Source organism: Halichoeres trimaculatus, unplaced genomic scaffold (assembly GCF_033239565.1).
Source record: "Halichoeres trimaculatus isolate MK-OKI-2021-1 unplaced genomic scaffold, fHalTri1.1 fHalTri1_scaffold_9, whole genome shotgun sequence".
NCBI classification, from domain to species: domain Eukaryota; kingdom Metazoa; phylum Chordata; class Actinopteri; order Labriformes; family Labridae; genus Halichoeres; species Halichoeres trimaculatus.
The window spans coordinates 34,207,852-34,221,304 of NW_027437188.1; the positions used below are offsets into that span (position 1 = coordinate 34,207,852).

General features: G+C 42.8%; 3 protein-coding genes across 3 annotated transcripts; 2 read left to right on the forward strand and 1 right to left on the reverse strand.

Moving 5' to 3' along the window:
• The first annotated feature begins 149 nt into the window (after positions 1-149).
• LOC141798259 (olfactory receptor 52D1-like) lies at positions 150-1,067 on the forward strand. Its single transcript, XM_074680112.1, has one exon. The coding sequence runs from the start codon at positions 150-152 to the stop codon at positions 1,065-1,067; it is 918 nt and encodes a 305-aa protein (XP_074536213.1).
• A 4,708-nt stretch (positions 1,068-5,775) lies between these two features.
• On the forward strand, positions 5,776-6,699 carry LOC141798224 (olfactory receptor 11A1-like). Its single transcript, XM_074680058.1, has one exon. The coding sequence runs from the start codon at positions 5,776-5,778 to the stop codon at positions 6,697-6,699; it is 924 nt and encodes a 307-aa protein (XP_074536159.1).
• Positions 6,700-12,146: 5,447 nt separating this feature from the next.
• LOC141798226 (olfactory receptor 13F1-like) lies at positions 12,147-13,067 on the reverse strand. Its single transcript, XM_074680060.1, has one exon. The coding sequence runs from the start codon at positions 13,065-13,067 to the stop codon at positions 12,147-12,149; it is 921 nt and encodes a 306-aa protein (XP_074536161.1).
• Between the last annotated feature and the right edge of the window lie 386 nt (positions 13,068-13,453).

Consider the following 13,453-nt stretch of genomic DNA (forward strand, 5'->3'; position numbering starts at 1 on the left):
ATTCCCTGAAAACATGGGAGGGCTCAGAAGAGGTGGCAGTGGTTCCTGCTCTGTGTTTTAAAGCTCTGGTTTGATCCTGTCATAGAGCTGACCGCTCAGGTTCAGGGTTCTTGCTCTTCAGGTGAATCTGAGCTGAACTACAGGGGCAGATGATAAACTCCACTGAGGTTTCTTATTTCACACTCGGGGCCTACTTTGACACATCTGAGTCTTTATCTTTCATTATTATAATGTCTTTATATGTCTTCATTGTGTTTGCTAACCTCTCTCTTGTGGTGGTGATCTGTGTGAACAGGAGCCTCCATGAGCCCATGTATCTGTTTCTCTGCAGCCTGTTTGTGAACGAGCTGTACGGCAGCACCGGGCTCTTCCCTCTGCTGCTGGCTCAGGTCCTCTCTGACTCTCACACTGTCTCTGCTCCTTTCTGTTTCCTGCAGATCTTCTGTATCTACTCTTATGCAAATGTTGAGTTCTGTAACTTAGCCATCATGTCTTATGACCGGTACCTTGCCATCTGCTTCCCTCTGCAGTATAACACCCTGATGACCTCTCACAGAGTGGCTGGGCTAATCGCTCTGGTGTGGTTGTACCCGTTTCTTGGGATCACTGGTTTGATTTCTCTGAGTGCCTCCTTACAAATGTGTGGTAACAACATCAACAAAGTTTACTGTGATAACTTTTTCATTGTCAAACTTTCCTGTGGTGACACCACCCCCAACAACATCTATGGGATGGTTTACACTGCTGTTACTATTGGTGTTGTGATTTCAATCCTCTACACCTACATCAGGATCCTCAGAGTCTGTTCCTCAGGCTCAAAGCAGACCCGTCAGAAAGCTCTATCTACCTGCACACCTCACCTGGCCTCTCTGTTAAACTTTTCCTGTGGCTGTTTCTTTGAGATTGTGCAGAGCAGGTTTGAGATGAAACATGTGCCTCATGTGGCCCGAATATTTCTATCTCTGTACTGGCTCACATGTCAGCCGCTCCTGAATCCCATTGTGTACGGACTGAACCTGAGCAAAATCCGCTCCTCGTGTAGGAGTCTGGTTCTTGGTAAAATGTGACTCACACATTCAAAGACTGTGTCCTTATTGTGTCTGTAATGTGGGGAGGTAAATGTTTGAATGAATAAATAGTGAAGACCTTCATCTCACAGTATCTCTGTGGTTATTTCAATTTAACCCCCTGTTGGTTTACAGTCACCACTTTATCAGAAACATGTTAACTTAAAGAAATGCACCGTGACTTTTATCTGCCCCACATCTGAAATCTACTAAAGCTTTCAAGACTTTAAAGTCACAGGATCAATTGTTTTTCTGCTTTAGTTTCTGTGTTACAAGAGGGAAAGATTGAATTAATGCTTTATTTTAAACGTGAGAGTAATACAAAGAGGAAACAGCAACAGAAAAAAAGACCAAATGATAAAATAAATAAATAGAAAACAGGAGTAGGAAGAAACATCAGGTTATTTAATTTGTTTATTTAGCTGAGATTAAAACAAGAAAACCAACAAAAAGCTGAAGAAAACAACAAAAATCAAGTTTTCCGGCTTCTTGACAAACAGATATTTATAAAACATGTGACCCTCATGTGGCCCCCAAAGTGGGAGAGGCCTGTTTCAGAGTCACCAGCATAGCACCTGCTCTGCACCGTCGTTCTGTGTTGACCCTGCACCAACAGCTCAGGGACATGTGGACTGAACTGTTGTGGGCAAAGTTGAGCAACCAGACCCACAGCCCCTAATGCTTAAACTACAAGACCGCACCAAGCAGCAACCTCTGCTCTAAGATTATGGAAGAACAATATGGAAGTGCGAGAATCTGCTGTTCCTCGGGTGTTTGCTTGAGGCTGGCTCCGGAATTACTGGAAGTCACATACACACCAAGCCAAAAAAAGCTGTTTTCACAACAAATATTAACCTTTTTACAGCCTGGTTCAAAAAACAACTCCAGTCTAAATCCCTTGTTTCACTATCGGCACACACTGTAAAGAGGGTGAATTTTTCTAACTTCGCAGTTCAGAGGATATTAAGATTGCAAGCTCTCCTAATCAGAGGCACAGCTCAGGTTATATGACTGATGGGTGCCCTATAGTTGTATTCGAAGCCCCCCTGTCACTTCCAATATGGCTTTGACAGCCAATTTGCGTCAAAATCTGTTTCAGAAACAGACGGGTGCCATCTGCTCTTAAGGTAAACAAAGAGGACCTCCTTCTCTCCAAAACTGGTATTCAGAAGTAAGGCCCCCTCATGGATCTCTTACCCCAGGCATGGTTAACATGTTGCACTTGAACCCTGCTCCAGGGCCTCTTACCATGACAGCCTTTAGGCAAGGCAGCCCCCACCACCAATGGCCTTATAGTAGAGTGGGGCACCAGTTGTGGTAATGTGTTAGTTCAAGTCTTGCCTTGCAAATTGTGCCAACGTGAATAATTGGCACACAAATAAGTTACAGTTTTAAAGTTTTTCAAGCAGAAAAAGTAAGATACTATGGCAGCTTAAAAATAATTTGTGCCTTATTAAAATCCCATACTGTTTATTTATTAGTTGTAGTTTCAACTTTTCCAAATTAAAGATTACTGTATCTGTAGATCAGGGGTCACCAGCTCTTTTGAGATCCAGGGCTACTTCACGGCAAATGAGTGGCACGAAGGGCTACTTGTCTGATAAAAACTTTCTGGACAAAATTGCACAGATCACTTTTTAATAACATTGATCATAGTAATAGTAGTTATACAATGTGAAGAGACTGCTCACAGGTCAATGTTAATTATTTCAAAATTATTATTATTATTAATGATTTACACAACAATGACGGTTGTAAGGAGCTTGGGCACCACGTTGGTGACCCTTGCTGTAGATGCCTCAGGCATGAAGAACTGTGATGCAGCCATTTGGTTTTTGTTTGTCCTGATATGAAATATTGCTTTCCACCAGCATGTGTAGAGGTAGTCAGTTTGGCCTCTCTGAGGCCCTCCTCACAAGAGGACGGACCCGTATCGTCTTGGCATCGGCATCAAAACATGTATCGCTATTTACTTATCGTATTGTGCATTTACATGACAATGCAAAACTGTAGTCGGGTTGCCCTTGGCGGACTCCACATCAACAAGTGCTTATGCATGCAAAACATGCTGCGTCTCTGCATGAGCACTTGTTGTTTCCGTAGCTGGTGTTGTTCATGCTCTCTGAGAAAATGTTGATATTATAGTCGAAGCAATATTTGTGGCTGCTGGAACAATATCAGAACCAGTCCACCTGCTGCCATTGTTGTTGTTGTTGTGTGTGACAACGTGGGTTGGGGGGCGGGAAGTAGGAGGGGGGCTATGAGGTCACCGTGTTTTCTGGACTTATCTGTTTATACCAAATACGGCATGGAGACGAATAGGCAGATACCTACCTGCAGACCAGTTTTTAAAAAAGATGCGGAGTCATGGACAAATACGTATCCCTGTGTGTCAATATCACCGGATCGGTAGTTTATTTTACCGGAGTTGTAGAAATTCGTACTTGTGTAAAGCCCACCTGAGTCTCTGAAGTAATCATTTCAGAGCAGGGTCAGGTGTGTGTGTGTGTGTGTGTGTGTGTGCGTGTGTGCGTGTGTGTGTGTGTGTGTGTGTGTGTGTGTGTGTGTGTGTGTGTGTTCCTGGTTGCCCCTGATTTGGAGCAGCTGGGGGAAGCTTTTTTATGTGCTGTGGCTCCAGCTGGCACTGGCTCATTATCCTCACCTTTAGAGTTTCAGGGCTTTCAAGTGTTTTGCAGTGTTTCCAGTGAACTGTGTTTTGGTCAAACACCCTAAACTCCACAATGCTCATAGTGGTAGTGGTCTCTGGGTCTTGTTTCTTACCCAGCTCTTTGTGTCAGGCATTTCGGGCCACTCTTAGTGTTTTCTGTTCGAGGAGGGTCTCCTGTTTCAATTTCTGTCAAGCTGCTTGGCAGTGGTGGTTTCGTTTCTTGTTTTCCCGAGCCTAGTTTCTGTTTAAGGAGCCTGTTTTAGGCCACGTTTACACGGAGACTCCAGCAAAGATTCTTCCTTTGTGTTTCCAAAAGCCACCTGCGTTTATATGAGGATGGGGTGAAAACAATCCGCGTTCATACGACTCCAAGAGGACAAGTCACAAAGATATAGTGGCCATGCCAAGCCAGCAGTTGGCGATGTGGATATATGTGTTTATGTGTGCTACTCAGAAAGCAGCCATCATTGTTCTGGTTGTTCTTTCTTTTTCTGCCCGACTAGAAGGGCTTAACCAGAAGTTGTGGCTGCGCGTAACCTTCACCTGAAACTGCAAGTGCGCATGAGGTGACGTCAGCATTTCACCCTGAATCGCTCTGCTCTATGTTTATATGCGGCTGGACGGAGGAGTGTTTTGAGAACTCTCCACTCCAGAGAGTGTTTTCAAAAGTTTGCAGACAAAATGCAATGTGATCTCATCTAAACGCAAGGCCAAAATGCAACGAAATGTTACTATATTTGACAGTTTTTGGCGTTGTGTAAATGCAGCCTAACTCTGCTCATTAGTACTTCCCCTTTTCCCCCCTTCCCTGTGATCTTCGTGATCTTAGTGGTTATCCCGTTGGGATAACTTTTAGGACCCCCCTTCTTGTCGTCCTCATTTATGTCCAACTTTCCCTGCTGTGACAGCATGCTATTGCAAGCCAAAAGGCTATCATGCACTACAGAGAGCACTAGGCAACAGATTTTGTGGTGTGCTTTGAATTCCTTTTTACTGACACTGTCAAGCCAATCATTAGAATTTCCCTCCTCATGTCTGTATTTTTGCATCCTTTTGACTTTTAGCTGAGCACCAACATTTTTACTCCTGCTTCCCAATGACTTTCTCCCCCAAATTAACTTAATCCGGGCTTAAAATCAACCAACCAACTGCCGCTATTAGTAGGCGGAAGGGAGCCTATGTTGAATTTGCGCAGACTGGTGCTGCATCCAAGGCAAACTGGAAATACAGGACAAATCACGTACCTTACTGATTCAAAACAACCAAAACTCGAGTTTGCAGGATGGATGGCCTGTGTCATTGAAATACTTTCCCAGAGTCTGACCAGGGTCTGCACAGCATCCTGAGGGCTGGTGCTGGCTGGGATCGTCCTCAGAGCAGGCCTCAAACCAGGGTCAAGGGGTAAACTGGAAGGCCCATTCTCTCTGCAGAGTCCTTTAGGACTTGTGACCAGATCTGAACAGATCAACTCCTCACATCAGCAGTGTGGTGAGGAAATCACACTTAAAATCATGAAAATTATGATTGAGAATCATGATAGATCTCACTGTGTTAGCATCAATGAGCCACACTAAAGGAGTCCCAACCAAGTATGGAGTGAATACAAATAAACAAACTTTACAGACCAACATTCCCGAATGAGAAATCATATTCATTGGTCTGATAAATGGTCTAAATTTGAAGTTTCATGATATATAAGCCATAAAAAATAACAGTTGAATTAATACTGATACGTCACTCTGTTTGGAGTTTAACTGCTCAGATAATGAGTGTCTATCTTCTGACAGACTGAGCTGCTGCTGTGGATGTGTCCCCTGGCGCTCAGACTTGCGCATCACCAGCCCTGAAAGGTTTAAAGCAGCCGAGGCAGCGTGTGGTCTCAGAGAGGAGCTGTGAGCGTCACAGCAGCAAAACTCCAGATCTGTCTGAGAGTGACACCGTGTTGTTTGTATCCTTATCACATGAACTTAAAGTTGTGGAAAGAGCTGATTCAGTGAGGGTTAATTCTGCTCTGATTTGTATCCTCTTCTGATAAAAGTGATGAACTCTTCACAAATTCTGTTTTTCACTTTTGGTTTTTACATTGAGATTGGGCTTTTGAAATACTTCGTCTTCTTGGTTTTAATGTGTGTGTATAGCTTGATTATTTGTGCTAACGTGCTGCTCATCGTGGTGATCTGTGTGCACAGGAGCCTCCATGAGCCCATGTATCTTTTCCTCTGCAGCCTGTTTGTGAACGAGCTGTGCGGCAGCACCGCGCTGTACCCCTTCCTCATGATACAGATCCTCTCTGATATCCACACAGTCTCTGTTAACTTATGTTATTTGCAGATCTTCTGCCTGTATTTGTATGTAAATGTGCAGTTTTATAATCTAGCTGCAATGTCTTATGACAGATATCTGGCCATCTGCTTCCCTCTTCAGTATCACACTCGTATGGCGTCTCAGAAGACTGCTGTGCTCATCGCTCTGTCATGGTTGTTCCCTGTTATGGCGATTACTATCATGATAGCATTGAATGCTTCTCTGCAGCTCTGTGGGAATATCATCGACAGGTTGTTTTGTGATAACTACTCTGTTGTGAAGCTGGCGTGCTCCGACACGTCCGCCAATAACATATACGGACTCATTTATACTTTTGTTGTGTTGTTGGGCCTAACTGTGCTGATCCTCTACACTTACTCAAAGATCCTCAGAGTCTGTTTCTCAGGCTCCAAACAGACGCGGCAGAAAGCTGTCTCTACCTGCACACCTCACCTGGTCTCTCTGCTCAACTTCTCCTTTGGCTGTTTCTTTGAAATCGCACAGAGCAGGCTAAACATGAGCAGTGCTCCCTTAATGCTACGTATTTTTCTCTCTTTGTACTTCCTCATTTTCCAGCCACTCTTCAACCCTTTAGTGTACGGACTGAGCTTAACCAAAATTTACTCCATCTGTAAAAGTCTGCTCATTAGAAAGGTGTGAGCTCTGCCCTGTTGTTTCCCCAGCCTGTGAAGGATGTGTGCTTTGACAGCTGCCTGCCTGAACAATAAGTGTCACATGTGTATGAGTTTATGTCTTTGAAAATAAATATCAAACAAAGGATGTGTTTTTATTTGATATCAGAGAAGGTTGGACAGTATGCATTTCTTAATGGCAGAAGAAACAAACCTTGGAGGGAGACATGTGGGAAAGACACTGTGTATAAATCATTTCAGAGTGCAAAGACAGCCTCACACAGAGGATTTGGTTTCGAACCAAGATTTATAGACAAATAAAAAAACAACTGAACGGCAAGAGATCAAATAACAGTTTGAAATCACACACACACAAAAAAAACAGGAAATATAAGTTAAATGATCAGATCAAAGAATCCAAAGTTTTGCATAAATTGACAGAATATTGAAGCAGTTTCAAAGGAAAACCTTCAAGTTTAAAACTTTAAAACTTCACATAGGTAAAGTTTGTCTTTATTATTTATTGAGCACAAAATCACAACAATTATTTGCTCATTAGCAGTGGTCACAGTGTCCTTGTCTGCGTCTGAGTCAGGAATATATGAAAAAACGTTTTTTTTCTAGCCCCACAAATCAGCCTTGACAGCTTTCACAAATCATCGCCTTATAAAATTATTGTCATTTTTTTCACTTTTTTATAGGAAACACAAAAAATTCTGAGCCATGTGTTGAATATATGATATGTTTTAGTTGTTTTACTCAACAAGGCTATAAAAACAGATTCCTATCGACAGACTAGTGACAGTGGGCCTCTTTTACAAATATGTATGCGCACATTTTCCCCTAAATTGTGCATACGAACAGTGATTCATCAATATTGTCTTACTTGAATTTGTTCTTACTCTGCAACGGATCGAGAACCTCCTCAGACACACACTTTAAAAAAATGTAATCACAGACCCTTTAAACAGAATGCATGACGTATACTTCAGCTACTATCAGAAAAAGAAAATTATGGAAGCATATTATATGCAAGAATATATGCACATTATTTGAGTCAAAATGAAAAATTTATGTCAAGAAATTTAATTTTTCATCTTCAAGACTGCGCTTCATGTGACATTTAAATAACAATGAAAAGGATGTTTACGTTTTCAAGAAGAGGGGGGAGATACCGAGGCAGAGCTGCTGTGAGTGACCCTGATGGAGCTGGAGAACACTCACTGGCGTCCTGCATGGGAGTTAATGACTGTTGTGATGGCAGCTTCGCCTCCGCATCCCTCCCCTCTCAAGACAGTCAAGGCAGTCAGTAATAACACAGACATGAAAGATGATTGTTTTAGCAGCTTTCAGTCTGCAAACTGTAGCTTTGTCCAAATAGATTCTGGGCTCATTGGCTTATTATTCATCACCGGCTGTTCTCAGTATGATCACAAGCAGAATTAAACCTTGTCCAGTGTTCTGAGGAAAGGTGGTTACAAGGAACGGCCTGCCTGATCTAAACCTGAGTGCTGATTTATTATTAGACTTTGGTGAAAGCCCTAAGTGAACCTAGTATCAGACCACCTTAGACCAAAACCCAGTATTCCACTTGTAACGGTTTCATCTGATTAGCTATTGTAAGTCCCAGACTCGTAGTGAAGAGAGGAGCAGAGCTGTCAGCTGATCACCACCAGGTGGCATGTTAGCCCAGATTACAGAGTGTACTGCCTGGCAGACCTGGTTAATCTGAACACGTAGGGTGAACTGGGACGGTCTGGCTAAGGCCTTGTCCTGGGGATCTCAAGCCCCGCATTTTACAGCATTTCCACTGACTGATCCCAGGACAGATCCCCAAATAACCGAGACAAGCTGCCCCACTTTTTGGGACCCTTTCATATGGGTGCCAGACTTAACGGATCCGATCTTGGAAGATGGAGCTACAACACTGCAGACCGTTGATTGGGCACACAGACTTCTCTGAAACAAAGCTTGATTGCACTTTGTATCAAAGAGCTACATTCCAATCACAAAGAAGATGAAATGCTGGATGTCTTTCGTCCATGCTCTTTGTGTTTGCCAGCCCAGAGGTCTATGGAAGTCACGACAGGTCTTTGGTGGCGCTGGGGGATGTATCTTCAGTGGTTCTGTAGGCTTCTTCAGGCAGGTATCAGGCAGAATTCAAAGCGTGTGGAATAAGAGTGAACACCTCTAAGTCCGTAGTTTCAGTATCTTGGGGTCTCTTTTTACAGTAAGGGTAAACTGGACAATGAGACTGACAGAAGGGTTGGTGCTTGAGCACTTCCAGACCCCACCTCTGGTATTCAATAGAGAATAAGGGTTCTGGACAGAGTTTTGATCTGGATGTTCAATTTCCCCCAGATCTTTGATGGATCTTCGTTATAGTATTTGTGTTTTAAGGCCACATTCTTTAAGGCTTCTGTTGTTTACTGAGTGATTCACTGACATGCTATCAGTTACTGATGGCTGTCTCCATTATATGTTGATTACACTTTAGATCATTAAAGCTCCTGTTCTGATCGTATTGAAAGATTTCCGTTATGTATGTCAAATGTATTTCATACTGTCAGTTAGATAAAAGAAAATAGATTACACCAAATATTGATGTCACTACTGAAACCTGTTTCTGAACCACCAACCTAAAGTCTTTGGTTCTGACACCCTCTAGTGGACAGTACAGCGAACTTCATGTCGTGATATGAACAAGAAGTACATACAAACATTTTACATACAAACTTCCTTTTCTCTCTTAAAGCAGGAAAAAAAAACACAATACACACTTTGAGTTAAACATTGAAAATGGCTTTAATGTTGGTATTTTTCAGCTGGTCTGGGTTAATTCTCTGACTGATGAGTAATATTAAACAAAACATATTAAAACGACACTTTGGTTACCTGATTAACATTCACTGTTTATCTGCAATAAGGTTAAATAAATCAACATAACTGGACTCACATCATTATGCCATCCAATATACTTCCAGTATTCAAACCATGCAGTCGTTTGCACATGTCCATATTCATTCTTATTCTTCTGGTAACATGAACTGTGTAATCCTCTAGATTAGTAGTTGTTTTTCCTATTTCTAATATTACTGATTTTTACACTTTGTAAATTTTATTTAATGGTGTTTTTGTGTGAAAGTAACGTGCTGAAAATTCTCTAAATAAAGCGTGAATGCAGACCGACATCAGATTTTTTCGGTGGGAGTCCGTTTATTTGTGTTTTTGGTCAAGTAAAAATTGGCCCCGTCTGAGTGCAGAGGAAACCGGCAGAGGAGCAGGGAGGGGGTGTTTGGTGCGAGCGCCCTGGGCGCAGCTGTCACGTAAGCTTGCGATCTTATTATCCTCTGAACAGCGGCATTGGAAAAAAATTCACCACCCATACAGCGGGTGCCAGTAGTAAAATTAGTGACTCAGACAGGAGATGTTTTTTGAACCAGGCTGTAAATAGGTTAATTTCTTCCTTTTTTTCTGGCTTGTTTTGGCTTGGTGTGTATGTGGCTTCCTCTACTTTCGGAGCCAGCCTCAAGCGAACGCTCAAGAAACAGCAGATTTTAGCACTTAAGCATTGTCTCATATTCTCAGACCAGAGGTTGCCGCTTGGGCACAAACTTACAATGTTTACTTGTCATCATGTTTGAATCAATAGCGCTGCATAACTGTACTGATAAATACTTTACCCTGTGGCATTGTGTCCAGTAAAAGTTGTCTTAAACAAAGATAACTTGTTTCAGACGGTCTCCATTTAATTCCAAAACAAAAGCCCCGTTTCCACCAAGCAGACCGGTTTGGTTCGTATCAGTACGGCGCACATTTTATGGCGTTTCCACTGACTCATCCTGGGACAGATCCCAAACCGAGACGAGCCGTCCTACTTTCTGGGACCCTTTCGTATGGGTGCCAGACTGAACCGATCCGATCTCAGTAGGTGGAGCTACAACACTGCAGACCGTTAATTGGGCAAAGAATTGTCACTTACCCTGCGACAGCGGCTGCATTTCTCCTAGCGGCACACAGACTTCTCTGAAACAAAGCTTGATTGTACTTTGTATCAAAGAGCTACATGCCAATCACAGAGAGGACGAAATGCTGCATGTCTTCCATCTATGCTCTTTGTTTACTGTGTCGTGTTTTTCTACTTCATTGGATTTATTAGCGGGGTAAACTGTGTTGCGCTGCTACGGCGCCACGCTATTAATTAACAGCTGCGACTTTCGGCATCAGGCTTACATGCCACCTACCATGAGAGGGCACAGTTTGCTGTGGAAACGCAAACGGGGTCAGGCTTAACTGTATCAAACCGTACTGAACTGAACTAGATGGGTTGGTGATAAGGCGGCTAAACACACGCCTTGTTAAAAAGTCACGTCTTCACAACAGTGTGCATGAGACTCCAGGCCAGAAGGTAGCGAGGCAGTCGGAGTAAAACAGATCCTCCACAAAGCATATTTTACTATTTTTTAGCATTTAATCCTTGGCATTCATTGTGTACAGCAAAGAAAGATTTTCATTATACAGGAAAACATGTTTCTATACTGTGCACAGGACAAGAAATACTTTGAATCTTTGAAAATATTGTCTTTAATAGCTACTGAAGGTTGGGAACCTCTTCTGTACAGTTGATGCAGAAGGAAAAACCTGTGTCTTTTAACAATAAGTTCAAATTAACCTTTACACCATGAAAAAAAGACTCGTCCAGGTCATTACTGGGCTCCTCTTCTCTGGCAGTTGAAACCAGGAGGGTCCAAACTTTATCACAGAGTCCAAATCTAATTTAGTGAAATATACTGAGGCCTCTCCCTGACATATTCGTTGCCTGAGGATGTTTTTATGGCAGGATCAGGATCTGGATTTTATTAGGATTATTTATCATATTCAGCTGTAAGATTTCTTGAGTTTCTGCTACGGACTGTATGATTAAAGGACATAGTCTCTGTGACGTCACCTGTATGTGTCTGCAGTAGAGCTTTGAAGCCCTATACTGACAGCTATGAGGTGTCTGCTTGTCAATCAGCTGGGCTGTGCCTTTGGTTTTACAAACGTACATTCTTGATATCTTCTAAACTGCTGTTTTAGTATTTAAACAGACTAAGCACAGTCCAGATATTGCTTAGTGAGACCTTACTTGGCAAATTTTGGTTTGGTTTGCGACCCTGACAGAAAAATGTAAATAAACACATCATAAAGCCCATGATTCATTAAAGTGCCAAAAATAATGCTATGGTAATGTGTCAATGTTGGGTGAAAGCTGAGGGTCGTATGAAAATGGATTTTGGGCCTGACTCCAGACATGTCTTATCCTGGCGGTGTCCTTATTTTTGATCTTCAAATACGTTGATTAGAAACAGTCACAAAGGGAGTGTCACAGTTCGGACTGACGACACGTTCTCAAAGTGAGAGGAGAAAGTTTCATTAAAACTGAATGTAAGGACACACACACACACACACACACGCACACATGCAGTCATTACATCAACCAAATACCAGATCTTTACATTTGACACGTATTTTGGAGAGTTTGAGTCCGTATATGATGGGGTTGAAGAGAGGCTGACAGGTGAGGAAGTATACCGATAAAAAGATGCGCAGCATGCTGGGGACACTGCTCATGTCAAACCTGTTCTGAACTATCTCGAACAATGCCCCACATGAGAAATTCAACAGAGAGGCCAGGTGAGGTGTGCAGGTAGAGACCGCTTTCTGTCTGGTCTGTTTGGACCCTGAGAAACAGACTCTGAGGATCCTCATATAGGTGTAGAGGATCATAAGAACAGGACATGAGACAGTGACAGAGGCAGAGATAAGTCCATACACATTAACACCTGTCGTGTCGTAGCACGCCAGTTTAACAACAGAGTAGTAATCACAGTACACTTTGTGTATCACATTCCCACACAGCTGTAAAGGAGCAATCAGTGAAGTTATGACAACAACAGCAAGAAAGGGGATTAACCAGCTTAGAGCAATGAGAGTGCACACTTTGCTGCTGGTCATCCGGGTGTTGTACTGCAGAGGGAAACAGATGGCCAGGTACCTGTCATAGGACATGATTGCAAAGCTAGAAAACTCAACACTACCATAAGAGTAAACACAGTAAATCTGCAGGAAACAGAAGGGGGCAGAGATCATGTGAGAGTCAGAGAGAGTCTGAACCAGGAGGAGCAGAAAGAGTCCGCTGCTGCCATACAGCTCGTTCACAAACAGGCTGCAGAGGAAGATATACATGGGCTCATGGAGGTTCCTGTTCACACAGATCACCACCATCAGCAGCAGGTTGGACACAAGGATCAACACATATAAAAGCAGAACAATGAGGAAATATAAATATTTCAGGTGTCCGCTGTGAAAGTAAGCACTGAGTGTGAAGTATGAAATCTGGGTCGAGTTCACCATTATCATCCTTTCAGCTTTGGGATCGGCCTCAGCAGGGAGAAGAAGAGGCCACATAACAACGCATCAAAGCACTTTAAATATTCAGAAACAGAACTTTTTTACTTCAATAGAGAAGCAAACATCACAAATACGGTACACCAAGCCTCAAACAGAGGAGTCAGCTGCTCACAAACCATCATTCACTCCACTGTATGAGCTCCAACAGTCACCTGGTCCATGACAGGGTGTTCAATCCTCATCCACATCCTTGAGTGAATCTGATCAGCCCTTCTTGACAGACTTACCTCTTTAACACATCTGCTCTACTCAATAAGCCCAACCCATCACCTCCTCATCATCATGTTTACGCTTCACTGACCAGTGGCAGAATCACCCCAAAGGTCCCC